General features: G+C 35.2%; 3 protein-coding genes across 3 annotated transcripts; all 3 read left to right on the top strand.

The window, feature by feature from the left end:
• Positions 1-1,240: 1,240 nt before the first annotated feature.
• On the top strand, positions 1,241-8,442 carry LOC108343734 (cytochrome P450 CYP736A12). Its single transcript, XM_017582082.2, has 5 exons — positions 1,241-1,483; positions 3,060-3,846; positions 4,080-4,907; positions 6,895-7,497; positions 7,575-8,442. The coding sequence occupies exons 2-5, from the start codon at positions 3,154-3,156 to the stop codon at positions 8,412-8,414; spliced, it is 2,964 nt and encodes a 987-aa protein (XP_017437571.1). The 5' UTR covers positions 1,241-1,483; positions 3,060-3,153; the 3' UTR covers positions 8,415-8,442.
• A 1,231-nt stretch (positions 8,443-9,673) lies between these two features.
• LOC108343984 (protein PLANT CADMIUM RESISTANCE 9) lies at positions 9,674-11,428 on the top strand. The gene is made up of 4 exons (XM_017582445.2): positions 9,674-9,896; positions 9,974-10,045; positions 10,150-10,359; positions 11,150-11,428. Exons 1-4 carry the CDS (start codon positions 9,791-9,793, stop codon positions 11,224-11,226), a joined length of 465 nt encoding a protein of 154 aa, XP_017437934.1. The 5' UTR covers positions 9,674-9,790; the 3' UTR covers positions 11,227-11,428.
• Positions 11,429-19,198: 7,770 nt separating this feature from the next.
• On the top strand, positions 19,199-20,260 carry LOC128193544 (protein PLANT CADMIUM RESISTANCE 7-like). Its single transcript, XM_052867219.1, has 4 exons — positions 19,199-19,417; positions 19,496-19,567; positions 19,670-19,879; positions 19,969-20,260. Exons 1-4 carry the CDS (start codon positions 19,312-19,314, stop codon positions 20,043-20,045), a joined length of 465 nt encoding a protein of 154 aa, XP_052723179.1. The 5' UTR covers positions 19,199-19,311; the 3' UTR covers positions 20,046-20,260.
• Positions 20,261-27,215: the final 6,955 nt, after the last annotated feature.

Below are 27,215 nucleotides of genomic sequence, written 5' to 3'. Positions count from 1 at the left end.
AAATGTATTCTGAAAAAAGTTTTCTAAAACACATAAAATAATTTTAGAAAAGAACTTTTGAGAACAAACTTTTTCGTTTTCTCTCTTCTTTTTCCTGGTAACATTCTTTCTTTTCTAATTTCTCTGCTTCAACAATGATAATAGAAATGGCGACGACAAAAATAATAACATTGATAAAGGATAATTTGGTCTTTTTGTTTTAGTGTCGGGTGCAGTTAATAATTGTGAGAAGTAATTACCAAAGTTTTGGCTACTCATTCAATGATCCAATATAAGACTAAAACTCTTGTTTTCGTTCAATAAGTTTTAAAAATGTTATACAAAAGATCTTTATTTTAATATATTTAAACATGACAAGACCATGACTATTTATAAACCCATAAAATCATTAGCCTAAATTAAATGCGTATGTAAAGATTACGTATACGTTCATTTTTTCTTTTTAAATCTAGAAACATTGACTGAAAATTCAAAACTTAAAGAGGAAAGAATTTAAAATTTAAAATTCAAAATTCAAAATTCAAACTCTTTGTAGAGAAGTTTGTCTTCAATAAAACTAGTAAGACAACCATTACTAGTCAATTTGGAAGTCACACTGCTTTTAATGGTGTGTTGTATACACGTTTTTTCAGCATATGAATTTATAATGACAAAGATGTACAACTTATTAAACAAGATCAATATTTAATAATGAGAAACATGTTCATCTTTTTCTATCAAATCACATCATATATTTCTTGTAAATCTAATATTTAAATTATGAGTCTGACCTAATCAAACAAACCATATGTCTAACACCCTGTTGAGTTAGAATATATATATCATATACACCAGATAAATTTACACCAAATGTCATTAACACAAATCCACTTAGAATATATATATCATACGAGATAAATTTACACCAAATGTCATTAACACAAATCCACTTATGACAACATCTTACTACAAATAATTTTAAAAAAAACATATTTTTTCTGATGTAATATAATTTGATTCGTACGTAGATTAAATTTAATTTAACTTACTTGTGAGATAGTAAGATTGATGAAGAAAGCAGTTTCAGTATAAAATAGCAAAGTAGTTGAAAATTCTAAGGTAGATAGTACAAGAGTTTGACTAATGTTTTAAAATATTTAGACATAAATGTAACACAAGTAAAAGTAAAAATGATTATAGAAGAATAAATTTGTATACTTTTGAGAGAGAAAAAATAATAAAAATAAAAATATTTGAAGATTGGAAGTATATCATTTCTCTTTCCAAAGTCTCCGATGACCAGAATGCCAGAACCAGCAATTTGCCACGAACCTATATGAACAAAATTCCAAAATCATTTCACATTCATATATCTTTCCTTCAATACCAACAGCCCACACAAACACGTTTTCTTGCTTTAATTGTTTCATTTTCTAACGTTTCTGATCTGTCTTCTGCACTCTCTGCTGAGGTTTTCGTTGGATCCACACAATCACACACTAAGGTATCTCTCTCTCATTCTATTCTTATTTTCAGGGCAATGGGACAAAGCAAACTGTTGTCTCAAAAGTTTCCTGTGTTGTCTTATTTTGTTTAGGGGGAATTTAGGAGGCTCAAAAGTCTTAACTTTATTGCTGATTTATTGAATCCTGTGACTGTAACTTCAGAAACTGTGTTTTCTTAAATCACTATATACCCTTTCTACTGTGTTTCAGAACCAGTTTTTCTACAGATCTGCCTAAACCAGATAAAGAAAAAACAAGTTGTAGGATATTCATTTTGTATCTATTCTTCAACAATATTATTATAATAGAAAATTATATTTTATTCTGCAGCTACCGAATCCCACTAAATCAGTACTAAGTAAACCTGCTATCTTTCTTTTTCTTTTTCTTCAACCACTGTTACCATCTTCTTTAATCATACGCAGTACAACTCTCTTTTGTTGTTACATGTTAGCACAGTTTAAGAAGGTATGTTTATCTGTCAATTTTAGTTTTACATATATTCTTTCGAACAGAACTGTAGTCGAGTTGTGTTTATGGTCGTGCTTCATGAATTTGTGGGGTATTTTGCTTCTGTCATTAAAAAAAATTTAAAATTAAATCTCTTAATTATTTTACTGCTGTTAGAGATTTAGTAATAATAGTAATAAGAAGTTGAAATTGGAACTACTCTTGTTTTAGGAGAAATAAAATCTTTGTAGGGTCGGTTTTGCCTGGCACCAATCTGGTTTAAACCCATGTGATGATATGATTTGAATCACTATCAGCATCTTGGCTGTGTCTGTCATTTGTCAAGCTATTTAATTCTATACGGAAAAAGGGTGTTTTCATGTTTGGGTTGAGATACTTAAACAAGTAATCTAACACTACACTCTTTCATGATTTTCAATGTATTTCTTTAATAAAGTTGTTTATTACCTTTGACCAACAATATTCAGGAACTCATTTTGGCTCATCTTGCTCAATTGTAATAAAAATAAATAAAATTTTGAATATCAGTGATATAGCATTTTTTTGAATTTTCTTCTGTTTAAATTTTACTGGAAATAATTTTATTATTATTATTATTATTATTGATTTTAGTGAATTGACCTGCAAACTTGTCAAGCCAATGCACTCAATGCATTTTGTTTTTATCCTTGAAGAGAGTGGACTTGTCAATCAATCACCAATGTTCATTTTTTATGCCTTAGTCATCTTCGTTTGAGTTTATGCAGATAACTTGTAATGCTCTTGGTCTTAGGCCAACCTTCTTTTATTTTTCTTCTTTTTTTTCTGTATTTTTTTTTCTCTTTCACATGAATGTCTATCTCCTGCATTCCTCAACCTCACTTTTTCAATCTATTTCTCATCTTATCCAACAAAAACACTTTATTGGTGAGGAGATAGCAGAATATATATATTAATTGAATTTAGAGTAAATTAATTTTTACTTTATAATCTTTCGGCTTTAATTCTTCACCTTTGTTTAACAAGTCTGGTTTATTGATTACATGAAGTATGAAGTTTATTTCTTTTCTATTTTCGCGTTCCAAGCTAACATTCACTCTGCAATCACCCATTTTTCTTTTGTAGCAGGAAATTTTGTCCATTGCAAAACCTTGGTTACCTTAAGATCATATAAGGAATACTCCACACATTCTCCATTTTTAATCAAGAAAAATCAGAAATGTTTCCTGAAACAGTAGCTATTCCTGCAATACTCCTTGTGGTATTCATATTTGTGGTATCAGTTGCTGTGTTGAAAGCAAAACAAGGCCAAGATAATGAAAAACATCCACCTGGTCCCAAGCCCCTGCCAATTATTGGTCATCTCCACATGCTAGGGAAATTACCACACCGCACCCTTCAATCCCTTGCAGCAGAATATGGACCTATAATGTACTTAAAGCTGGGACAGGTTCCAACCATTGTGATATCTTCACCAGAAATAGCTGAACTATTCCTCAAGACTCATGACATTACTTTTGCTTCCAGGCCTAAAAGCATCTCATCCCACTATATTTCCTATGGTGGTAAAGGCTTAGTTTTTTCTGAGTATGGCCCCTACTGGCGCAACATGAGGAAACTCTGCACAGTACAACTTCTGATTGCATCAAAAGTTGAGATGTTTTCTCCTTTGAGAAGTGAGCTGTTGGCAGAGTTTGTCTGCTTTCTGCAGAAGACAGCATCATCACATGAGGTTACGGATGTCAGTGATACTGTAGGGGATCTCATTGAGAATCTCACCTTTAAAATGATCTTTGGTCGCAGTAAGGACGATAGATTCGATGTAAAGAACCTTGTTCGTGAAGTACTGAACTTGGCAGGAACTTTCAATGTTGCAGATTATTTGCCTTGGCTACGCATGTTTGATCTTCAGGTATGAAATGCTGCTGCATGTTTTGTTAATGATCTTTCACAGTATAGATTTTATTGTGATTTTGTTGGTTTGATGGTTGAGTTATCATCTATGAATATCGAAAAACATTGGTTGAAAGAGATTAATCCCTTAAGTAGTGTCTTAAACAAGATTATCTTTGAAGGACAGAATCTGTGCTGAACAAAAAAATCATTCTAACAATATATGATTTAATTTTCTGATGTGACTTTCAGGGGCTGGTAAAACGATTAAAGAAAGTGTGTAAATCATTTGACGTAGTAATGGAGCAGATTATCAAAGACCACGAACAGGATTCTGATAAAGAACAAAAGGGCCAAAAGGATTTTGTGGACATATTACTTGCACTTCTGCATCAACCCCTGGATCCTCAGGATGAACATGGTCCTGTGATTGAAAGAACACATATCAAGGCTATTGTGATGACTATGATTATTGCAGGAGTTGACACATCTGCCACAACGGTTGAGTGGGCCATGTCAGAACTCTTAAAGCATCCAAGGGTGATGAAGAAACTTCAAGCTGAGTTGGAAAGTGTGGTGGGGATGAATAGAAAAGTGGAGGAAACTGATATGGAAAAGTTGACTTATTTGGACTTAGTTGTGAAGGAGACACTAAGGTTGTACCCTGTTGCACCTTTGCTGGTACCTCGTGAGTGTAGAGAAGATGTTACTATAGATGGTTACTGCATAAAGAAAAAGACAAGGGTGATAGTGAATGCATGGGCTTTGGGGAGAGATTCTAAAGTTTGGTCAGATAATGCTGAGGAGTTTTGTCCCGAAAGATTTTCCAACAGCAATGTTGACATAAAAGGATTTGACTTTAGACTCATACCATTTGGTTCAGGTCGCAGAGGGTGCCCTGGGATTCATTTGGGTCTCACCACTGCTAAGATTGTTCTGGCTCAATTGGTTCATTGCTTCAATTGGGAGCTTCCTTTGGGCATGTCCCATGATGAATTGGACATGACTGAGAAATTTGGTCTTACAATGCCAAGAAGTAAGCATTTGCTAGCTGTGCCAACTTATCGCCTAGCAGATGAAGTTGGAAAGGAATAAATTATGCAGATTACCCTAATTGCTAGATATTGTTTACATAAAATTAAATCAGGAAAATATGTTCTTTTCTTTTCTTTTTTGAAATAAGATAACAATCGGTTCTCACTTTGTATTTGTTTGCTGCAATTGGATTCACTGACTGCAATTCTGTTAATGCTATAGTACAAAACTGCATCACGAAAGTATACTTCTACTATTTTTCATCTATATTTTTTTGTTCGTTTGCCTGTTATATCACACCCCTTTTTCTCCTTTCTTACCAAAGTATACATTTAGTACATTTTTACTAATTAATTTTTCTACTTTATTTCTCATAGTTCTGTTTATTTCTTTTCTTTTTAACACAGTTTTACAATATTCCTGCACCAGTCTGTATACTCACTGGGTCAACCGACTGTGTCTCAAAGATTCATAGCATGGTTCAATAAAAAAACAGAAGACAAACTGAATGACCTGTCTGAAAGATGGACCACTTTGAACAACTCAAAAATAAGAAGACTATTTTGAATAAAACTAACAAATTAGAGTAGTCAGTTAAAAAAGATATCAATTATTAACCCAAGCAAAACAATAGCAAGTGGGGCTAAGTAATTTCTACGAGTTCTAAAATTGTGTAACTTTCAGTTTAACCGATTACCAATATGAAATGAGACAATTACTCGTTTCCCAATCATTTGAGTTACTAAACTTCATACTATTTGGTCTGCATGAACCTTCAAATTGGATTTTGTATGGTTTGTAAATTTTAATCTGTGAGATTTTGTGTCTATACATGAACGAAACATTCACTATTCTAATATTCGAATTTGGAGCAGAAAACCAGCAGCGCAAAACAAATCATGGAAAAAAAAAACAGAATATACGAACTTGAAAGTAATTGCATAGAACAGAAATTCTGAGAAGTAATCTCTCCTGGCAAATGTTGAATGCAGAAAATGGAACGAAGCATGAGATTAAATTGACGTCACAAGATTTTTATTAAACACGTAGTTCATTAATTCTTATCATCAAAGATATGCAATTCTTAATTTATCCATCAGAGTCAGCACATTTGGTCAAATCTTCTGCTTCTGGGTGCATTCAGATTGATCTTATTGATATATATAAATTATACTGTTCTTGCCAAGGTTTGTGGTCTTTTCTAACCTTATAATGAGGTTAACTTTCTCTTAATCTGAAGCATTTTCTCTATAAAAACAATAAAGAAACTTTTAATTCTGAAAACAAAAAAAACAGCCGAAAACATTCTTTTCATCTTCAAAGGACAGTCATTTTCTAGGGATATGTTTTGATATCTTCATCTTGAAAATGTTCTAACCAAATACAATACATGTACCAGGTCACTGCTAATTTTAGTTATCAATGCTTACTTTGGTTGTCAAATAGATTCGAATCAAATCCACTGAGGATTGTTCTTCGATCATCACAAAATACGTGATCTGATTTCATACGTCAAAAAATCTATAATCATCAAGAAAAACAATCAGAATTATCTGATGTAGAATCGTCCCAAATCACAAAGAGACACTGATCCTCTTCACTACTTCTTCAACCGTTACATTAACATATTATCAGTTCTTAAACTATACATACATACCAACAAATCAAACATATGCTTCGGTCAAAGTTTGAAAGATTGATTTATAATCTAGGAATCGGTAATAGACACTATCAATTGATTTTGAAGTGTACTTTTAATTTTTTGTTGGGTTTTTCAAAATCAGGTTAAAATACTAACTAATTTAATTTCTTATAAAGTTTCAAAATTTTGAATCACCCAACTTGAATCAATCCATGGAGGAAGAAGATATAAATACAGGTCACAACCGATTCCTTTTGCCATCTCCAAAGCTTCAGACACATCAACAATAAACCAAACAGCAACATGTTCCATCTAACACTACCCATTCTCCTAGCCACCCTAGTCTCATCAATCTACATCCTACGCACCACCGCGTCACGACGGAGACAGCCACCGCCTCCTCCGGGGCCGCCGCGGTTACCGATAATCGGAAACCTCCACATGATGGTAGGAGGAAGAGAAGCACTCCTACATCGTTCGCTCCAATCCCTATCCCAACGTTACGGTCCTATAATGTCGTTACAACTGGGAACCGTTCCGACCGTTGTGGTCTCGTCTCCGGAGGCCGCGGAACTGTTCCTCAAAACCCACGACGCCGTGTTCGCGAACAGGCCCAAGTTCGAAGCGGCCCAATACACGTACGGCCCAGAGAGCGTGGCGTTTGCAGAGTACGGCGCGTACTGGCGCGGCGTGAGGAAGGTGTGCACCACGCACCTGCTGAGCGCGTCGAAGGTGGAGCGGTTTGCGCCTTTGAGAAAGAGGGAGATTGGGGCGATGGTGGAGTGGTTGAGGGAAGCAGCGGCGGCGCGTGAGGTTGTGAACCTCAGTGAGCGAGTGGGGGAAGTTTTGATTGACATGGCATGTAAGATGGTGCTGGGAAGGAACAAGGATCATAGATTTGACTTGAAAGGGATTCTTTTGGAGACCATGAGTGTTTCAGGAGCTTTCAATTTGGCAGATTATTTGCCTTGGTTTCGACCCTTTGATCTTCAGGTTTGTATATAAGAAGTTGCTGATATAAAGACACCAACTTTACATTCGGATGATTAATTTTGTTTCTTGATTAACAGGGATTAACACAACGATCAAAGAAAATCAGTAAAGCGCTTGATGAAATGTTGGAGGAGATTATCGAAGAACACGAAGGGGTTCCTAAAGCAGAAGGGCACCTTAACGATTTCATTGACACACTACTTTCGTTGAAAGACCAACCAATGCATCGACATGTTGAAGATGCACCTGTGATCGATAAAAGTTGCATAAAGGGTATTGTGTTCGACATGGTAATTGGTGCATCAGAAACTTCGAGCAACGTGATTGAATGGGCCATTTCAGAACTGGTGCGACATCCAAGAGTGATGGAAAGTGTTCAAGACGAGCTGAAAGATGTGGTTGGAATGAAGAAGATGGTGGAGGAGATTGATTTGGCAAAACTAAGTTATCTGGATATGGTTGTGAAGGAGACCCTAAGGCTTCACCCTGCTGTGCCCTTACTAGCACCTCATGAATCAATGGAGGATATAGTGATAGAAGGCTATTACATCAAGAAGAAGTCACGAATAATAATAAATGCATGGGCCATAGGGAGAAACCCTACAGTGTGGTCGGAAAATGCTGATGTGTTTTACCCTGAAAGATTTGTCGACAGCAACATAGATTTTAAGGGACAAGACTTTGAACTTATACCGTTTGGGTCTGGTCGGAGAAGCTGCCCAGGAATGGTGATGGGTTTGAGCATAGTTAAATTGGTTATAGCACAGTTGGTGCACTGCTTCAACTGGGAGTTACCTGATGGCATTGCTAACCATGAATTAGATATGAACGAGAAATCAGGCTTATCAATGCCACGAGCAACACCTTTGCTTCTCATTCCAACTTATCGTCTACTTTATCAAACTTTTGTGAATTAATTTAAGAAAAATGAAAATTTGACATGCATTGATTTTATAGTATCATTTTTTATTTTTGCTTTCTTTTTTTAAATATAAAGTTCATTTTTTATAATATTTTATTTTTAATATATGCTCAATGAATATAAATATATATCATTTTACCGTTAGTCTTAGTTTAGACTTCAAACAGAGTGAAAGATCACATTTGCCTTTGGAACACATAAAACATAGCTTAGACTTCACACACAGTGAAAAATCACCTTTGGAACACATAAAACATGGCTTTTGTTGCAACCATTCACCACCTCCAAATAACTACAAACAACAAAACATAATATTTGAAAAATATAACCAATTAAAATCAAAGAAATAACATCCAAATAAAGACAACATGCACCTAGATTTTATCCACATCTACATCCACTCGAAAGATACCGTATTATATATATAAATATAATTAATTTTGTCTTGCAAATAACTAAAAGTAGATATAATAATTGATATATGGTCAAATTAACAATATTATTTAGAATCAATAATAACAATTGAAAATTCAACATTCTAAGTTTTCACGTAATTTTCCTTTACCTCAACTACACCTTAATTAGTTTTATAGAACTTCTCTTACGACTCCTCTGTTTTGAAATTCTTAATCTACTCTGAAAATTACTTTTTTACTTAATTATCCTCCTTTATATTGCTTTATAATAATGTATGCAGAATTACACAATTCCCTTTTGTAAAAGATAAACGCAAAAAGTCATTTAAAAAAACATAATTAAATGTCTAACAAATAAATAATAACATTGACACGTTCACACAGAGACTTTAGAGTACTAGTCCTTAATGATACCAAATTTTGCTTAATCATTTTAGTGACAAAATTTGTTGGATTTTCTTCAATTCGATTCTTCGTAACTTCTACAATTTTTTTCAGATAATGTCTTTAATATATCACAATCTAATATTACTGTTTTCTTCTTTCAAATAAATGTTATTTTTACACCTCTTTGATTATCACGAAGTACATTGATAATTTTATTGAATAACTCTTATGTCAATCTTTGAGCTTATTCATTATATGCAGCCTTAACTTAAACTAATATATGTACCTAAACAGCTTGATAAGAGATAAACTAATTTATATTAATGGCTAGATTTATAAAGGGTAATGGAATTTCTTTGCATTTTGAAAAGGTGATCACAGACATATATATATATATATATATATATATATATATATATATATATATATATAATGCAACTCTGTGGAGCTTTTCCAGTGGCTATATATATGCAAGATAATGTAGTGAACTAGGAAAAAGTTGCATAGAGTTTCTAATCTCTTAATCTGATATATAAATATATTCTGTGTCTGCTATATCTGCTTCAAAATGTACGAGGTAGAAGGTGAGAGAGCACAACAACAAAACAGCAATGCTCCACCAACTGGGAAATGGACAACTGGTTTATACGATTGCTTTGACGACAAAGGAAATTGTAAGTTCTCTATTCACACCGTGTCTTTTTATTACTATATCTTTTATATTAACATTCTCCCATTTGTTTTCATCAAGGTTGTTTTACGTGGGTCTCTCCTCCTGACGCCTTTGGTAGTAATGCGGAAATTATAGATCAAGGAAGAACATGTGAGTAAACTGAAATCTTTAAATGGTTCTACTTGGAAGTTACTTCATAGTCAAAAGAATATTTTACTTAGTTTCCTAATATGTGTTGAAAATATTAATCGCAGCTGCTATACGTGCACGTTTGACATTTTTTGGGCTTGGCCTTTTGGGATTGGGATGCTTATATTCATACAAATTCAGAATCAAGCTAAGATCTCTCTACAACTTACCTGAAGAACCATGCTCAGATTGTTGCGTTCACTCTTGTTGTTTACTTTGTGCTATCTGCCAAGAGCACAGAGAACTTAAAAACCGTGGACTTTACCCCTCAACAGGTATATATAATTACTCAATCAACAACATACGCACACAAATATGCTTTTTATTATTTATAATACTTATAATACTTGTGGTCTAGCTTTAGGAAAAAAAAATATGAAAATGGATAGATTTTGAATTAATTACAAATTGTCATGGATGCACATGCACCAAAATGGACTATTAATAACCTTTGAAGTAATGATACCATGACACTTTTATATTCATTTAACACATATTATAAGAGTAAAATGATCATAAAAATGTAAACTTTTTTATTATTTCAAGAAAGAAGAGAATAAAATATAGATAAGGGTAATGTCAAATGAATGTAAAATATTTAAATATGTCAAAGAATCTTTAGTCTAACCTTTTGTAACAACTTTTTGACAATAGATCACGTGTCACTTTTTGGTGATATGTTTGAATTTATTTTTTAAAAGATATTTGAAACTGAAAAGTTATTAAGTGAGTGATGTACAAAAGTTATTAAAAAAACATTTTCCTATCAAAATATCATCGTGTACACAAACACCATTTTAACTTTCAGAAATTCATGACAATATCATGCGGTAGCTCGCAATTTCAGGAACTTTGTGTACAAACAACTTAACCTATAACTCAAGGGAAAAAAAACATTTTGAGACGGATTTTTTTAAAACATTTAACACAGCACATTATGGTATATTTCGCAATTAATTCATTCTCATCATTTTTGCTTAAAAGTGTACTAGAAGTGTAAAAAAACCCACACATATGTGTTTTCTGGACAAGGTCCTCTAATTATTTGCATATGTATTTTTCTAGGTTGGAAGGCACACAAGGAAAGAATGAAAAAAGCTAACCTGGAAGCTCCACGTGTAGCATCAGCCATGACTCGTTAGATATTGATCTCCTCAACTCTACCTTTCATGGACACCTTACTTCTTTCTGCTTTTTTTTGTTTCTCTCAATCATCTGTTTCTGCTTTTCCTTCAAAGTACTGTATTTGGCTTTCTACTGTCTGAAGTGTTTCCTTGATTGTGTTGTGTTAATTGTTTCTTGTCTTGTGGGTAAAATTAAAAGAATGATATTATTAAACACTTATCTTTCGTGTAAAATTGTCTTGGCAATTCTTTTCTTCTTTTTCCATTTCTCAACACAACAAATCAATGGTTTTACTCTTCAAAATTAGAAATAAATCCTAATTTTTTTATTTTGTAAAAAAAGTTTAATTTCTCAAATTCATTTTTAAAGGCTGGAAACAGTTTTGAAAAAATATTATAATCCTCAAATATTTTACGTATTACTAAAATAGCATTAACGTTAGGAATTCAAGATTTAACTATTAAGTCATAAAAGTTTGTCCTAAAATAAATAAACAGACAAATTAACAAATAACAAAAATTGAGCAGTGCGGGGGCCCAAAGCCCAGAGTACCGACTCGGCCCAACGATTACAAGGAAAAACCTGTCTCCTTCAAAACTGCACCTGTAGATGTAAAAATTACTCATGATAATGAAAAAAATTGATAACAATGGTACAAATTATGAACCCAGCTAAATCACTGGTTATTGACAAAATAAAACATGAATAAAAGGTATTAAGCTAAACTAATATTACTTAATTTAATTAACTTTGCAACACATTCAGATCTGTTTTTCGATTAGACGAATACAAAACCCGAAACCGAGACACCAAAAAGAAAAGAAGAAAGTACACCACAATTTCTTCAACCAATTCAGACACTGCACCGCAAAATGGAGGCTCCTTTAGGTGGATCCGGATCCGAACCCGAGAGGGACAAATCCACCGCTTCTCCATCCTCTTCTCCGATCTCCGTCGTATCTGCCTTTTGGAAAGTTATCATCGAAACTTCATTTCCACGTTTCGCTGATTCTTCCAGTTTGCCATTAATATTGATAGCTTTCTTCTTAGTCTGTGTTTTTGTGCGCGACAATTGACTTGGTTATCTCTCATCTATGATGCCTTGCCGCATTGTTTCAATTACTATTGTTTCGGGACTTTATTTTTCTTCTTTTCAGATTTTGAGTTGGAGAAGGAGAAAACTGTTAGCTATGTTTAGATTTTGTATACAATACAGACTATTCAGTGTTGTTTTTGTCATCCTCTGTCTTCTCTTTTCTCTGTCACCCGTATATGGTATCAGAGCATAGTATGTTTCTTAAACCAGTATGATAGCACTGCAACTGATTACTCATCCAAGGCAGAAAGTAAGGAAGGATCAAACGACTACATAGGTTGAAACAATGTCACCATTTCTAAGGTGAGAGGATTTTTATTCCCTTGAATTGGTTTAATTACCTCATTAATACTATTCAAATTTAGTATTTCATCTCATTTATTTTTTGAATGCTAGGAAGAAGAAGCAGAAATCGTAGACCAGACAAAGCAATCAAAAGCAGGAAAAGGTCCTGTCAAGAGTAAGAATGCAAAGTCACCAAGCCCCACAGGTGTTCATGCAAGTTCAATTAAAAAGAAGAAAGATGGAAAAGGTGAAGAGGTAGCATCTGTAAAATAAACTTAGTGCACAACCAACCACCCATCACTGCCACAAATGTTTTGGATTGTTTTTTCTTTGCTTTGTTATAAATAGAAGCACCGTGTGTGTGAAAATATCAAGGAAGTGAAAGAAAAATAAATAGTGCTTGTGTAGTGTGCCGTGAGGGAAGAGAGAAATATAGTGGTGTATGTAAGCTTTTAGAGTGTTGTGAGAAAGAAAGAGTGAAGTATTCTCTGTGAGCTTGTATTTCAAAGTTAGTTATTAAAAGAGATAATTTTCTTAGATACCAACAATTTGGTATCAGAGCTTTCACAGTATGAGTGTTCGAGTTAAAAAAGGAGAGAGTGAGAAATGCCAAACTTTGTAAACAGTATGTCTCTACCCCAGTTGTCAAAAAAAGTTAATTATGACAATTGGAGTGTGCAAATGAGAGCTCTTTTGGGATCCCAAGACGTATGGGATGTAGTGGAGATTGGATACGAAGAACCCACAGATGACGAAGCACAGGTGGTTGCCCAACTTGCAGAGTTGAAGAAAACGCGTGTGAAGGATAAATCAGCTCTATACATATTGTACCGAGCTGTGGATGAATCTGGCTTTGAGAAGATAGTAAATGCTAAATCTTCAAAAGAAGCATGGTAGATTCTGGAGAAAGTATACAAAGGTGACAACCGAGTGAAGCAAGTCAGGCTTCAAACTCTCAGAGGCGAGTTTGAAAGTTTGAGAATGGAGGAAAAAGAAAGAGTAACCGAGTATATATCTCGGGTGGAAGCAGTGGCAAATCAAATCTGTAAAAATGGAGAGGAATTGTCACCAGCAGGGTGGTAGAGAAAATTTTGAGATCACTAACAGATGATTTTGAAAGTAAGAGGAATCGAAGGACCTCTCAACACTCTCAGTTGAAGAGCTTATTGGGTCACTTGAGGCCCATGAACAAAGGAGAAGAAAAATGAAAGAACCTCTTGACCAAGCACTACAAGTGCAACTTGACTTAAGAGGAACTTGGAACACTCAGGGCCAAGATCCTAGAGGAAGAGGAAGAGGTGGATGTGGCAGAGATGAATTTGAAGCCGACACAAACCAGACTAGACAACAGAATTGGCGTGGTCGTGGTCAAGGAAGAGGCCGATAAGGTCGATCTAAGTCAGGAATTGAATGCTTTAGGTGTGACAAAATTGGCCACTACGCAAACAAGTGCAGATCAGGAAATTGCTATAATTGTGGGAAGCCAGGCCACATAGAAAAATATTGTCAGGCTGAAAAGACAAAGGAAACAAATTTTCTTACTGAGGAAACCAATGAAGAAATTGGGATCTTATTGATGTCAAAAGATCTAGAAGATGAGCTTGTGCCAAACTATTCAAACAATTCGGTTTGGTACTTAGACACAGAGGCAAGTAACCACATGTGCGGAGATCAGAGTTTGTTCAACGAACTCATCAAGGTTGAAATCGAACATGTCTCATTTGGAGATGATTCCAAGGTGGTTGTAAAAGGACGTGGAACAATCCGACACATGCAGAAGGATGGACGGATTGGAGAAATAAGGGATGTCTACTATGTTCCCGAGTTGAAAAGTAATATTTTAAGCATGGGTCAAATGATGGAAAAAGGCAACTCAGTTCTGATAAAAGATCGAGTACTATATTTGAAAGATAAAAGCGGTCGTCTGATTGCCCGAGTAGAAATGAAGAAAAACCGGATGTATAAATTGGAGCTGAATATTCTTAAAAATAAGTGTCTGAAGCTTGACGTGAAGGACGAAGCTATGGTATGGCATTTCCGTTTTGGCCATTTGAACTTTGGAGGTCTGACCGAACTATTAGAGAAGCAATTAGTACGCGGACTACCTGATGTAGAATTTGAAAACAAGTTTTGTGAAGAGTGTATACTCGGAAAACATCCGAGGACTAAGTTTCCGAAGTCAACTGAGTTCAAGGCAGATGAACAACTTGGTCTGATACACACCGATCTGTGTGGACCAATCTCTCCTGATTCATTCAGTGGTAAGAAATACTTTATTTCGTTCATGGATGATTTCTCTCGGAAGACTTGGGTATATTTCTTAAAAGAGAAATCAGAAGCTTTTGATGCATTTAAGAAGTTCAGACTAATGGTGGAGAAGGAGACCAGCAAACAGATAAAAGCTATCCGATCAGACAGGGAAGGTGAATTCACTTCAACAAAGTTTAATGAATACTGTGAACAACATGGGATAAAACGATTTCTTACAGCTCCATACTCCCCACAACAAAATGGTGTTGCTGAAAGGAAGAATCAGACCATTCTTGATATGGTTCGAACCATGCTTAAAGGGAAGAATATGCCAAAGAAGTTCTGGGCAGAAGTAGTACAATGTGTAGTTTATGTGCAAAACAGGTGTCCACATACTAAACTAAATGGAATAACTCCACAAGAAGCATGGAGTGGGAGAAAGCCGAATGTCAGCCATTTTAGGATTTTCGGCAGCATGGCTTATGGTCATGTTCCTACTCAGCACAAAACAAAACTAGAAGACAAAAGCAAGAAATATGTTTTTATTGGGTACGATGAAAAAGCAAAAGCATACAAACTTTATAACCCAATTACAAACACGGTAGTTGTAAGCCGGGATGTCCAAGTTAATGAGGAAAGTGAATGGAGCTGGGACAACATGAAGGAAAAGTCATCATGGAACTCGGAGTCTGGAGAAGAGAACTCAACAATATCTAAGAAAGCTGCTGAAAGAAACCTGGAGACTATAGTTGAGAGAATCAACAATTATTCTGATGAAGAAGATGAACCTGTGCAACCTAGATCTCGAAGTTTACAAGACATTTACAACTCCACTGATGAGGTACATGTAATATGTTTGTTGACAGGAGCAGAAGATGTCAAATTTGAAGAGGCTGTGATCGATGGAAGATGGAAGAAAGCAATGGACGAAGAAATCAGCTCAATTGAAAAAAATGAAACCTGGGAACTGACAGATCTACCCATAGGAGCTCAACCAATTGGCTTAAAATGGGTATACAAGAAGAAAATCAATGCAAATGGAGATGTGAAACGTTACAAAGCTCGTCTCGTGGTGAAAGGTTATAAACAGCAAAAAAGGAATTGACTATGATGAAGTGTTTGCTCCAGTAACAAGAATGGAGACAATCCGACTACTATTTTCTTTAGCAGCACAACACAGATAGAAGATACAGCATATGGATGTGAAATCAGCATTTCTAAATGGAATTTTAAAAGAAGAGATCTATGTAGAGCAACCTCTCGGTTACATGAGAAGAGGTGAAGAGAAAAAAGTGTTGAAGCTGAAGAAAGTATTGTATGGCTTGAAACAAGCTCCTCGAGCCTGGAATGAGAGAATTGACACCCAGTTCAAGAAGAATGGTTATGAGCAGTGTCCGTATGAGCATGCTCTATACCTAAAGAAGAACAAAGGAGATATGTTGTTCGTTGCTCTATACGTAGATGATTTAATCTTCATGGGAAGCAGAAATGAGTTGGTCGTAGAGTTTAAGAAGGTGATGAAAAAAGAATTTGAGATGACTGATCTGGGTGTTATGAAGTACTTTCTTGGTTTGGAGGTGGACCAAAGCACAAAAGGAATTTTTGTGTCTCAAAAGAAGTATGTTGAGGAGATATTGAAGAAAGAAAAGATGATGAAGTGCAATCCGGTTTCTACTCCTATGGAACCTAGAACAAAACTGTCCAAACACGGAGATGGAAATCAAGTTGATACAACCAGGTATCGCAGTTTGATTGGAAGTCTGAGGTACTTAACAAATACAAGACCAGACTTGATGCTAAGTGTAGGAATCACAAGCTGATTTATGGAGGAGCCAAGGTATTCTCATTGGAAAGCACTAAAGTGGATACTAAGGTATGTAAAGGGAACCATGTCTTTTGGATTATTGTACACCAACTCAGATCATTACCGGCTTAGTGGATATTCAGATAGTGATTGGTGTGGAAATATAGATGATAGAAAGAGCACAACTGGCTATGTTTTCTTCATGGGAGATACATCATTTACTTGGCTATCAAAGAAGCAACCCATCGTAACGCTATCCACATGTGAAGCTGAGTATGTGGCAGCATCCTGAAGTGTCCGACATGCAATATGGCTGAGAAACCTATTGAAAAGTTTGGAGATAATGTAAGAAGAAAAGGTGTTGATCCGAGTAGATAATAGATTGGCAATTGAGTTAGCAAAGAACCCGGTAAATCATGAGAGAAGCAAGCATATTGATGTTCGTTTTCATTTCATCCGTGAAAAGTGAAAGAAGGAAGCGTGGAACTTGAACATGTAGAGAGCAAGAAGCAAATTGTAGATATATTCACGAAACCATTACCAACAAGGTCATTTCAAGACTTAAGGAAGTTGATCGGCATGATAGAAGGATACAAAGTCCATTAAGTTTATGGAGGAGTTTTGTAAAATAAACTTAGTGGACAACCAACCACCCATCATGGGTCTTCCACTTTCTCCAATCATTATCTCCATTATGCTCCATCCATTATGCTCCATTACGTTGCCCACTATACCACTATAATTTGGATTTTACTTGAATCCTAGTGTCCACCATTTTCAGTCTACTCCACTGCCACAAATGTTTTGGATTGTTTTGTCTTTGCTTTGTTATAAATAGAAGCACCGTGTGTGTGAAAATATCAAGGAAGTGAAAGAAAAATAAATAGTGCTTGTGTAGTGTGCCGTGAGGGAAGAGAGAAATATAGTGGTGTATGTAAGCTTTTAGAGTGTTGTGAGAAAGAAAGAGTGAAGTATTCTGTGTGAGCTTGTATTTCAAAGTTAGTTATTAAAAGAGATAATTTTCTTAGATACCAACAGCATACTCTTAACAAGTTTTGTTACTCCTGTTGCATGTTATGTAAACTTCCCTGAAACTGCTTAGGAAGTTGGGGTTGGAGTATGCAGATCTGTATTTGATTCATTGACCAGTGAGGTTGAAACCTGAAGCCACAGGGCAGCTGATATATTAAAAGAGAATGTGATCCCCTCCTTTGACAATGTGTTCAGTTCATCTACACTACTTTTTAGTTCAGTTCAATCAAACTATTTTTTCTTTCTATACAATTTTTAACATTACCATTGATTTTGTCCACCTACCTAATATTAAGTTTCAGAATTGTTGATATGATTTAAAATGTTAACAAGTCCTAACTACTGTATTCTAAATGAATTAGTCTTATTGTAGAGAACTTTATATATATATATATATATATGTATATATATATATATATATATATATATAAAATAATTCAATATTTAAAGACGTGGTTGGAATGAAGAAGATGGTGGAGGAGATTGATTTGGCAAAACTAAGTTATCTGGATATGGTTGTGAAGGAGACCCTGAGGCTTCACCCTGATGTGCCCTTACTAGCACCTCATGAATCAATTACATCAAGAAGAAGTCACCTTTGGAACACATAAAACATAGCTTTTGTTGCAACCATTCACCACCTCCAAATAACTACAAACAACAAAACATAATATTTGAAAAATATAACCAATTAAAATCAAAGAAATAACATCCAAATAAAGACAACATGCACCTAGATTTTATCCACATCTAACATCCACTTGAAAGATACCGTATTATACGTATAAATATAATTAATTTTGTCTTGCAAATAACTAAAAGTAGATATAATAATTGATATATGGTCAAATTAACAAGATTATTTAGAATCAATAATAACAATTGAAAATTCAACATTCTAAGTTTTCACGTAATTTTCCTTTACCTCAACTACACCTTAATTAGTTTTATAGAACTTCTCTTACGACTCCTCTGCTTTGTAATTCTTAATCTATTCTGAAAATTACTTTTTTACTTAATTATCCTCCTTTATATTGCTTTATAATAATGTAAAAGATAAACGCAAAGTCATTTAAAAAAACATAATTAAATGTCTAACAAAGAAATAGTACATTGACACGTTCACACAGATACTTTAAAGTACTAGTCCTTAATGATACCAAATTTTGCTTAATCATCTTCAATAAAATTAGACAACGTTTAAAATTAATGAAGAAAATCATTTAGTGACAAAATTTGTTGGATTTTCTTCAATTGGATTCTTCCTCACTACTACAATTTTTTTTTCAAGATAATGTCTTTAATATATCACAATCTAATATTACTGTTTTCTTTTTTCAAATAAATGAATAATCGAAGAGGTACCTCTTCCATTATCACCAAGTACATTGATAATTTTATTGAATAACTCTTATGTCAATCTTTGAGCTTATTCATTATGCAGCCTTAGATAGATAGATATATATATATATATATATATATATATATATATATATATAATGCAACTCTGTGGAGCTTTTCCAGTGGCTATATATATGCAAGATAATGTAGTGAACTAGGAAAAAGTTGCATAGAGTTTCTAATCTCTTAATCTGATATATAAATATATTCTGTGTCTGTTATATCTGCTTCAAAATGTCCGAGGTTGAAGGTAAGATAGCACAACAACGAAACAGCAATGCTCCACCAACTGGGAAATGGACAACTGGTTTATACGATTGCTTTGACGACAAAGGAAATTGTAAGTTCTCTATTCACACCGTGTCTTTTTTATTACTATGTCTTTTATATTAACATTCTCCCATTTGTTTTCATCAAGGTTGTTTTACGTTTTTCTGTCCTAGTTTCACCTTTGGTCGTAATGCGGAAATTATAGACCAGGGAAGAACATGTGAGTAAACTGAAATCTTTAAATGGTTCCACTTGGAAGTTACTTCATAGTCAAAAGTATATTTTACTTAGTTTCCTAATGTGTTGAAAATATTAATGGCAGCTGCTACACGTGCAAGTTTGATATTTTTTGGGCTTGGCTGTTTGGGATTGGGATGCTTATATTCATACAAATTCAGAATCAAGCTAAGATCTCTCTACAACTTACCTGAAGAACCATACTCAGATTGCTTCGTTCACTATTGTTGTTTAGTTTGTGCTATTTGCCAAGAGCACAGGGAACTTAAAAACCGTGGACTTGACCCCTCATTAGGTATATATAATTACTCAATCAACAACTTACGCACACATATTTGGTTTCTGGACAAGGTCCTCTAATTAGTTGCATATGTATTTTTCTAGGTTGGAAGGCAAACGAGGAAAGAATGAGAAAAGCTAACCTGGAAGCTCCACGTGTTGCATCAGCCATGACTCGTTAGATATTGATCTCCTCAACTCTACCTTTCATGGACACCTTACTTCTTTCTGCTTTTTTTGTTTCTCTCAATCATCTGTTTCTGCTTTTCCTTCAAAGTACTGTATTTGGCTTTCTACTGTCTGAAGTGTTTCCTTGATTGTGTTGTGTTAATTGTTTCTTGTCTTGTGGGTAAAATCAAAAGAATAATGTTATTAAACACTTATCTTTCGTGTAAAATTGTCTTGGCAATTCTTTTCTTCTTTTTCCATTTCTCAACACAACAAATCAATGGTTTTACTCTTCAAAATTAGAAATAAATCCTAATTTTTTTATTTTGTAAAAAAAGTTTAATTTCTCAAATTCATTTTTAAAGGCTGGAAACAGTTTTGAAAAAATATTATAATCCTCAAATATTTTACGTATTACTAAAATAGCATTTTTATTTTTTTTAAGTTCACCTCAAACGTTAGGAATTCAAGATTTAACTATTAAGTCATAAAAGTTTGTCCTAAAATAAATAAACAGACAAATTAACAAATAACAAAAATTGAGCAGTGCGGGGGCTCAAAGCCCAGAGTACCAACTCGGCCCAACGATTACAAGGAAGAACCTGTCTCCTTCAAAACTGCACCTGTAGATGTAAAAATTACTCATGATAATGAAAAAAATTGATAACAATGGTACAAATTATGAACCCAGCTAAATCACTCGTTATTGACAAAATAAAACATGAATAAAAGGTATTAAGCTAAGCTAATATTACTTAATTTAATTAACTTTGCAACACATTCAGATCCGTTTTTCGATTAGACGAATACAAAACCCGAAACCGAGACACCAAAAAGAAAAGAAGAAAGTACACCACAATTTCTTCAACCAATTCAGACACTGCACCGCAAAATGGAGGCTCCTTTAGGTGGATCCAGATCCGAACCTGAGAGGGACAAATCCACCGCTTCTCCATCCTCTTCTCCGATCTCCGTCGTATCCGCCTTTTGGAAAGTTATCATCGAAACCTCACTTCCACGTTTCGCTTTTTCCAGTTTGCCATTAATATTGATAGCTTTCTTCTTAGTGTGTGTTTCTCTACGCGACAATTGACTTGGTTATCTCTCATCTATGATGCGTTGCCGCATTGTTTCAATTACTATTGTTTCAGGACTTTATTTTTCTTCTTTTCAGATTTTGAGTTGGAGAAGGAGAAAACTGTTAGCTTTGTTTAGATTTTGTCTACAATACAGACTATTCAGTGTTGTTTTTGTCATCCTCTGTCTTCTCTTTTCTCTGTCACCCGTATATGGTATCAGAGCATAGTATGTTTCTTAAACCAGTATGATAGCACTGCAACTGATTACTCATCCAAGGCAGAAAGTAAGGAAGGATCAAACGACTACATAGGTTGAAACAATGTCACCATTTCTAAGGTGAGAGGATTTTTATTCCCTTGAATTGGTTTAATTACCTCATTAATACTATTCAAATTTAGTATTTCATCTCATTTATTTTTTGAATGCTAGGAAGAAGAAGCAGAAATCGTAGACAGAACAAAGCAATCAAAAGCAGGAAAAGGTCCTGTCAAGAGTAAGAATGCAAAGTCACCAAGCCCCACAAGTGTTCATGCAAGTTCAATTAAAAAGAAGAAAGATGGAAAAAGTGAAGAGGTAGCATTGTAAAATAAACTTAGTGCACAACCAACCACCCATCATGGGTCTTCCACTTTCTCCAATCATTATCTCCATTATGATCCATCCATTTTGCTCCATTACGTTGCTCACTATACCACTATAATTTGGATTTTACTTAAATCCTAGTGTCCACCATTTTCAGTCTACTCCACTGCCACAAATGTTTTGGATTGTTTTTTCTTTGCTTTGTTATAAATAGAAGCACCGTGTGTGTGAAAATATCAAGGAAGTGAAAGAAAAATAAATAGTGCTTGTGTAGTGTGCCGTGAGGGAAGAGAGAAATATAGTGGTGTATGTAAGCTTTTAGAGTGTTGTGAGAAAGAAAGAGTGAAGTATTCTCTGTGAGCTTGTATTTCAAAGTTAGTTATTAAAAGAGATAATTTTCTTAGATACCAACAATTTGGTATCAGAGCTTTCACAGTATGAGTGTTCGAGTTAAAAAAGGAGAGAGTGAGAAATGCCAAACTTTGTAAACAGTATGTCTCTACCCCAGTTGTCAAAAAAAGTTAATTATGACAATTGGAGTGTGCAAATGAGAGCTCTTTTGGGATCCCAAGACGTATGGGATGTAGTGGAGATTGGATACGAAGAACCCACAGATGACGAAGCACAGGTGGTTGCCCAACTTGCAGAGTTGAAGAAAACGCGTGTGAAGGATAAATCAGCTCTATACATATTGTACCGAGCTGTGGATGAATCTGGCTTTGAGAAGATAGTAAATGCTAAATCTTCAAAAGAAGCATGGCAGATTCTGGAGAAAGTATACAAAGGTGACAACCGAGTGAAGCAAGTCAGGCTTCAAACTCTCAGAGGCGAGTTTGAAAGTTTGAGAATGGAGGAAAAAGAAAGAGTAACCGAGTATATATCTCGGGTGGAAGCAGTGGCAAATCAAATCTGTAAAAATGGAGAGGAATTGTCACCAGCAGGGTGGTAGAGAAAATTTTGAGATCACTAACAGATGATTTTGAAAGCAAGAGGAATCGAAGGACCTCTCAACACTCTCAGTTGAAGAGCTTATTGGGTCACTTGAGGCCCATGAACAAAGGAGAAGAAAAATGAAAGAACCTCTTGACCAAGCACTACAAGTGCAACTTGACTTAAGAGGAACTTGGAACACTCAGGGCCAAGATCCTAGAGGAAGAGGAAGAGGTGGATGTGGCAGAGATGAATTTGAAGCCGACACAAACCAGACTAGACAACAGAATTGGCGTGGTCGTGGTCAAGGAAGAGGCCGATAAGGTCGATCTAAGTTAGGAATTGAATGCTTTAGGTGTGACAAAATTGGCCACTACGCAAACGAGTGCAGATCAGGAAATTGCTATAATTGTGGGAAGCCAGGCCACATAGAAAAATATTGTTAGGCTGAAAAGACAAAGGAAACAAATTTTCTTACTGAGGAAACCAATGAAGAAATTGGGATCTTATTGATGTCAAAAGATCCAGAAGCTGAGCTTGTGCCAAACTATTCAAACAATTCGGTTTGGTACTTAGACACGGAGGCAAGTAACCACATGTGCGGAGATCAGAGTTTGTCCAACGAACTCATCAAGGTTGAAATCGAACATGTCTCATTTGGAGATGATTCCAAGGTGGTTGTAAAAGGACGTGGAACAATCCGACACATGCAGAAGGATGGACGGATTGGAGAAATAAGGGATGTCTACTATGTTCCCGAGTTGAAAAGTAATATTTTAAGCATGGGTCAAATGATGGAAAAAGGCAACTCAGTTCTGATAAAAGATCGAGTACTATATTTGAAAGATAAAAGCGGTCGTCTGATTGCCCGAGTAGAAATGAAGAAAAACCGGATGTATAAATTGGAGCTGAATATTCTTAAAAATAAGTGTCTAAAGCGTGACGTGAAGGACGAAGCTATGGTATGGCATTTCCGTTTTGGCCATTTGAACTTTGGAGGTCTGACCGAACTATTAGAGAAGCAATTAGTACGCGGACTACCTGATGTAGAATTTGAAAACAAGTTTTGTGAAGAGTGTATACTCGGAAAACATCCGAGGACTAAGTTTCCGAAGTCAACTGAGTTCAAGGCAGATGAACAACTTGGTCTGATACACACCGATCTGTGTGGACCAATCTCTCCTGATTCATTCAGTGGTTAGAAATACTTTATTTCGTTCATGGATGATTTCTCTCGGAAGACTTGGGTATATTTCTTAAAAGAGAAATCAGAAGCTTTTGATGCATTTAAGAAGTTCAGACTAATGGTGGAGAAGGAGACCAGCAAACAGATAAAAGCTATCCGATCAGACAGGGAAGGTGAATTCACTTCAACAAAGTTTAATGAATACTGTGAACAACATGGGATAAAACGATTTCTTACAGCTCCATACTCCCCACAACAAAATGGTGTTGCTGAAAGGAAGAATCAGACCATTCTTGATATGGTTCAAACCATGCTTAAAGGGAAGAATATGCCAAAGAAGTTCTGGGCAGAAGCAGTACAATGTGTAGTTTATGTGCAAAACAGGTGTCCACATACTAAACTAAATGGAATAACTCCACAAGAAGCATGGAGTGGGACAAAGCCGAATGTCAGCCATTTTAGGATTTTCGGCAGTATGGCTTATGGTCATGTTCCTACTCAGCACAGAACAAAACTAGAAGACAAAAGCAAGAAATATGTTTTTATTGGGTACGATGAAAAAGCAAAAGCATACAAACTTTATAACCCAATTACAAACACGGTAGTTGTAAGCCGGGATGTCCAAGTTAATGAGGAAAGTGAATGGAGCTGGGACAACATGAAGGAAAAGTCATCATGGAACTTGGAGTCTGGAGAAGAGAACTCAACAATATCTAAGAAAGCTGCTGAAAGAAACCTGGAGACTATAGTTGAGAGAATCAACAATTATTCTGATGAAGAAGATGAACCTGTGCAACCTAGATCTCGAAGTTTACAAGACATTTACAACTCCACTGATGAGGTACATGTAATATGTTTGTTGACAGGAGCAGAAGATGTCAAATTTGAAGAGGTTGTGATCGATGGAAGATGGAAGAAAGCAATGAACGAAGAAATCAGCTCAATTGAAAAAAATGAAACCTGGGAACTGACAGATCTACCCATAGGAGCTCAACCAATTGGCTTAAAATGGGTATACAAGAAGAAAATCAATGCAAATGGAGATGTGAAACGTTACAAAGCTCGTCTCGTGGTGAAAGGTTATAAACAGCAAAAAAGGAATTGACTATGATGAAGTGTTTGCTCCAGTAACAAGAATGGAGACAATCCGACTACTATTTTCTTTAGCAGCACAACACAGATAGAAGATACAGCATATGGATGTGAAATCAGCATTTCTAAATGGAATTTTAAAAGAAGAGATCTATGTAGAGCAACCTCTCGGTTACATGAGAAGAGGTGAAGAGAAAAAAGTGTTGAAGCTGAAGAAAGTATTGTATGGCTTGAAACAAGCTCCTCGAGCCTGGAATGAGAGAATTGACACCCAGTTCAAGAAGAATGGTTATGAGCAGTGTCCGTATGAGCATGCTCTATACCTAAAGAAGAACAAAGGAGATATGTTGTTCGTTGCTCTATACGTAGATGATTTAATCTTCATGGGAAGCAGAAATGAGTTGGTCGTAGAGTTTAAGAAGGTGATGAAAAAAGAATTTGAGATGACTGATCTGGGTGTTATGAAGTACTTTCTTGGTTTGGAGGTGGACCAAAGCACAAAAGGAATTTTTGTGTCTCAAAAGAAGTATGTTGAGGAGATATTGAAGAAAGAAAAGATGATGAAGTGCAATCCGGTTTCTACTCCTATGGAACCTAGAACAAAACTGTCCAAACACGGAGATGGAAATCAAGTTGATACAACCAGGTATCGCAGTTTGATTGGAAGTCTGAGGTACTTAACAAATACAAGACCAGACTTGATGCTAAGTGTAGGAATCACAAGCTGATTTATGGAGGAGCCAAGGTATTCTCATTGGAAAGCACTAAAGTGGATACTAAGGTATGTAAAGGGAACCATGTCTTTTGGATTATTGTACACCAACTCAGATCATTACCGGCTTAGTGGATATTCAGATAGTGATTGGTGTGGAAATATAGATGATAGAAAGAGCACAACTGGCTATGTTTTCTTCATGGGAGATACATCATTTACTTGGCTATCAAAGAAGCAACCCATCGTAACGCTATCCACATGTGAAGCTGAGTATGTGGCAGCATCCTGAAGTGTCCGACATGCAATATGGCTGAGAAACCTATTGAAAAGTTTGGAGATAATGTAAGAAGAAAAGGTGTTGATCCGAGTAGATAATAGATTGGCAATTGAGTTAGCAAAGAACCCGGTAAATCATGAGAGAAGCAAGCATATTGATGTTCGTTTTCATTTCATCCGTGAAAAGTGAAAGAAGGAAGCGTGGAACTTGAACATGTAGAGAGCAAGAAGCAAATTGTAGATATATTCACGAAACCATTACCAACAAGGTCATTTCAAGACTTAAGGAAGTTGATCGGCATGATAGAAGGATACAAAGTCCATTAAGTTTATGGAGGAGTTTTGTAAAATAAACTTAGTGGACAACCAACCACCCATCATGGGTCTTCCACTTTCTCCAATCATTATCTCCATTATGCTCCATCCATTATGCTCCATTACGTTGCCCACTATACCACTATAATTTGGATTTTACTTGAATCCTAGTGTCCACCATTTTCAGTCTACTCCACTGCCACAAATGTTTTGGATTGTTTTGTCTTTGCTTTGTTATAAATAGAAGCACCGTGTGTGTGAAAATATCAAGGAAGTGAAAGAAAAATAAATAGTGCTTGTGTAGTGTGCCGTGAGGGAAGAGAGAAATATAGTGGTGTATGTAAGCTTTTAGAGTGTTGTGAGAAAGAAAGAGTGAAGTATTCTGTGTGAGCTTGTATTTCAAAGTTAGTTATTAAAAGAGATAATTTTCTTAGATACCAACAGCATACTCTTAACAAGTTTTGTTACTCCTGTTGCATGTTATGTAAACTTCCCTGAAACTGCTTAGGAAGTTGGGGTTGGAGTATGCAGATCTGTATTTGATTCATTGACCAGTGAGGTTGAAACCTGAAGCCACAGGGCAGCTGATATATTAAAAGAGAATGTGATCCCCTCCTTTGACAATGTGTTCAGTTCATCTACACTACTTTTTAGTTCAGTTCAATCAAACTATTTTTTCTTTCTATACAATTTTTAACATTACCATTGATTTTGTCCACCTACCTAATATTAAGTTTCAGAATTGTTGATATGATTTAAAATGTTAACAAGTCCTAACTACTGTATTCTAAATGAATTAGTCTTATTGTAGAGAACTTTATATATATATATATATATATATGTATATATGTATATATATATATATATATATATATATATATATATATATATATATAAATAATTCAATATTTAAAGACGTGGTTGGAATGAAGAAGATGGTGGAGGAGATTGATTTGGCAAAACTAAGTTATCTGGATATGGTTGTGAAGGAGACCCTGAGGCTTCACC

This window comes from Vigna angularis, chromosome 8, assembly GCF_016808095.1.
Source record: "Vigna angularis cultivar LongXiaoDou No.4 chromosome 8, ASM1680809v1, whole genome shotgun sequence".
Lineage (NCBI taxonomy): Eukaryota > Viridiplantae > Streptophyta > Magnoliopsida > Fabales > Fabaceae > Vigna > Vigna angularis.
Note: the sequence above shows the minus strand (reverse complement) of the source record. Positions and strands in the feature narration are given on the sequence as shown.

Coding starts and splice junctions, on each gene's coding strand:
- LOC108343984 (XM_017582445.2), top strand. CDS start 9,791: ATGTACGAGGTAGAAGGTGAGAGAGCACAACAACAAAACAGCAATGCT. Junction 9,897..9,973: donor CTTTGACGACAAAGGAAATT/GTAAGTTCTCTA, acceptor GTTTTCATCAAG/GTTGTTTTACGTGGGTCTCT. Junction 10,046..10,149: donor TATAGATCAAGGAAGAACAT/GTGAGTAAACTG, acceptor TATTAATCGCAG/CTGCTATACGTGCACGTTTG.
- LOC128193544 (XM_052867219.1), top strand. CDS start 19,312: ATGTCCGAGGTTGAAGGTAAGATAGCACAACAACGAAACAGCAATGCT. Junction 19,418..19,495: donor CTTTGACGACAAAGGAAATT/GTAAGTTCTCTA, acceptor GTTTTCATCAAG/GTTGTTTTACGTTTTTCTGT. Junction 19,568..19,669: donor TATAGACCAGGGAAGAACAT/GTGAGTAAACTG, acceptor TATTAATGGCAG/CTGCTACACGTGCAAGTTTG.
- LOC108343734 (XM_017582082.2), top strand. CDS start 3,154: ATGTTTCCTGAAACAGTAGCTATTCCTGCAATACTCCTTGTGGTATTC. Junction 3,847..4,079: donor TACGCATGTTTGATCTTCAG/GTATGAAATGCT, acceptor TGTGACTTTCAG/GGGCTGGTAAAACGATTAAA. Junction 7,498..7,574: donor TTCGACCCTTTGATCTTCAG/GTTTGTATATAA, acceptor CTTGATTAACAG/GGATTAACACAACGATCAAA.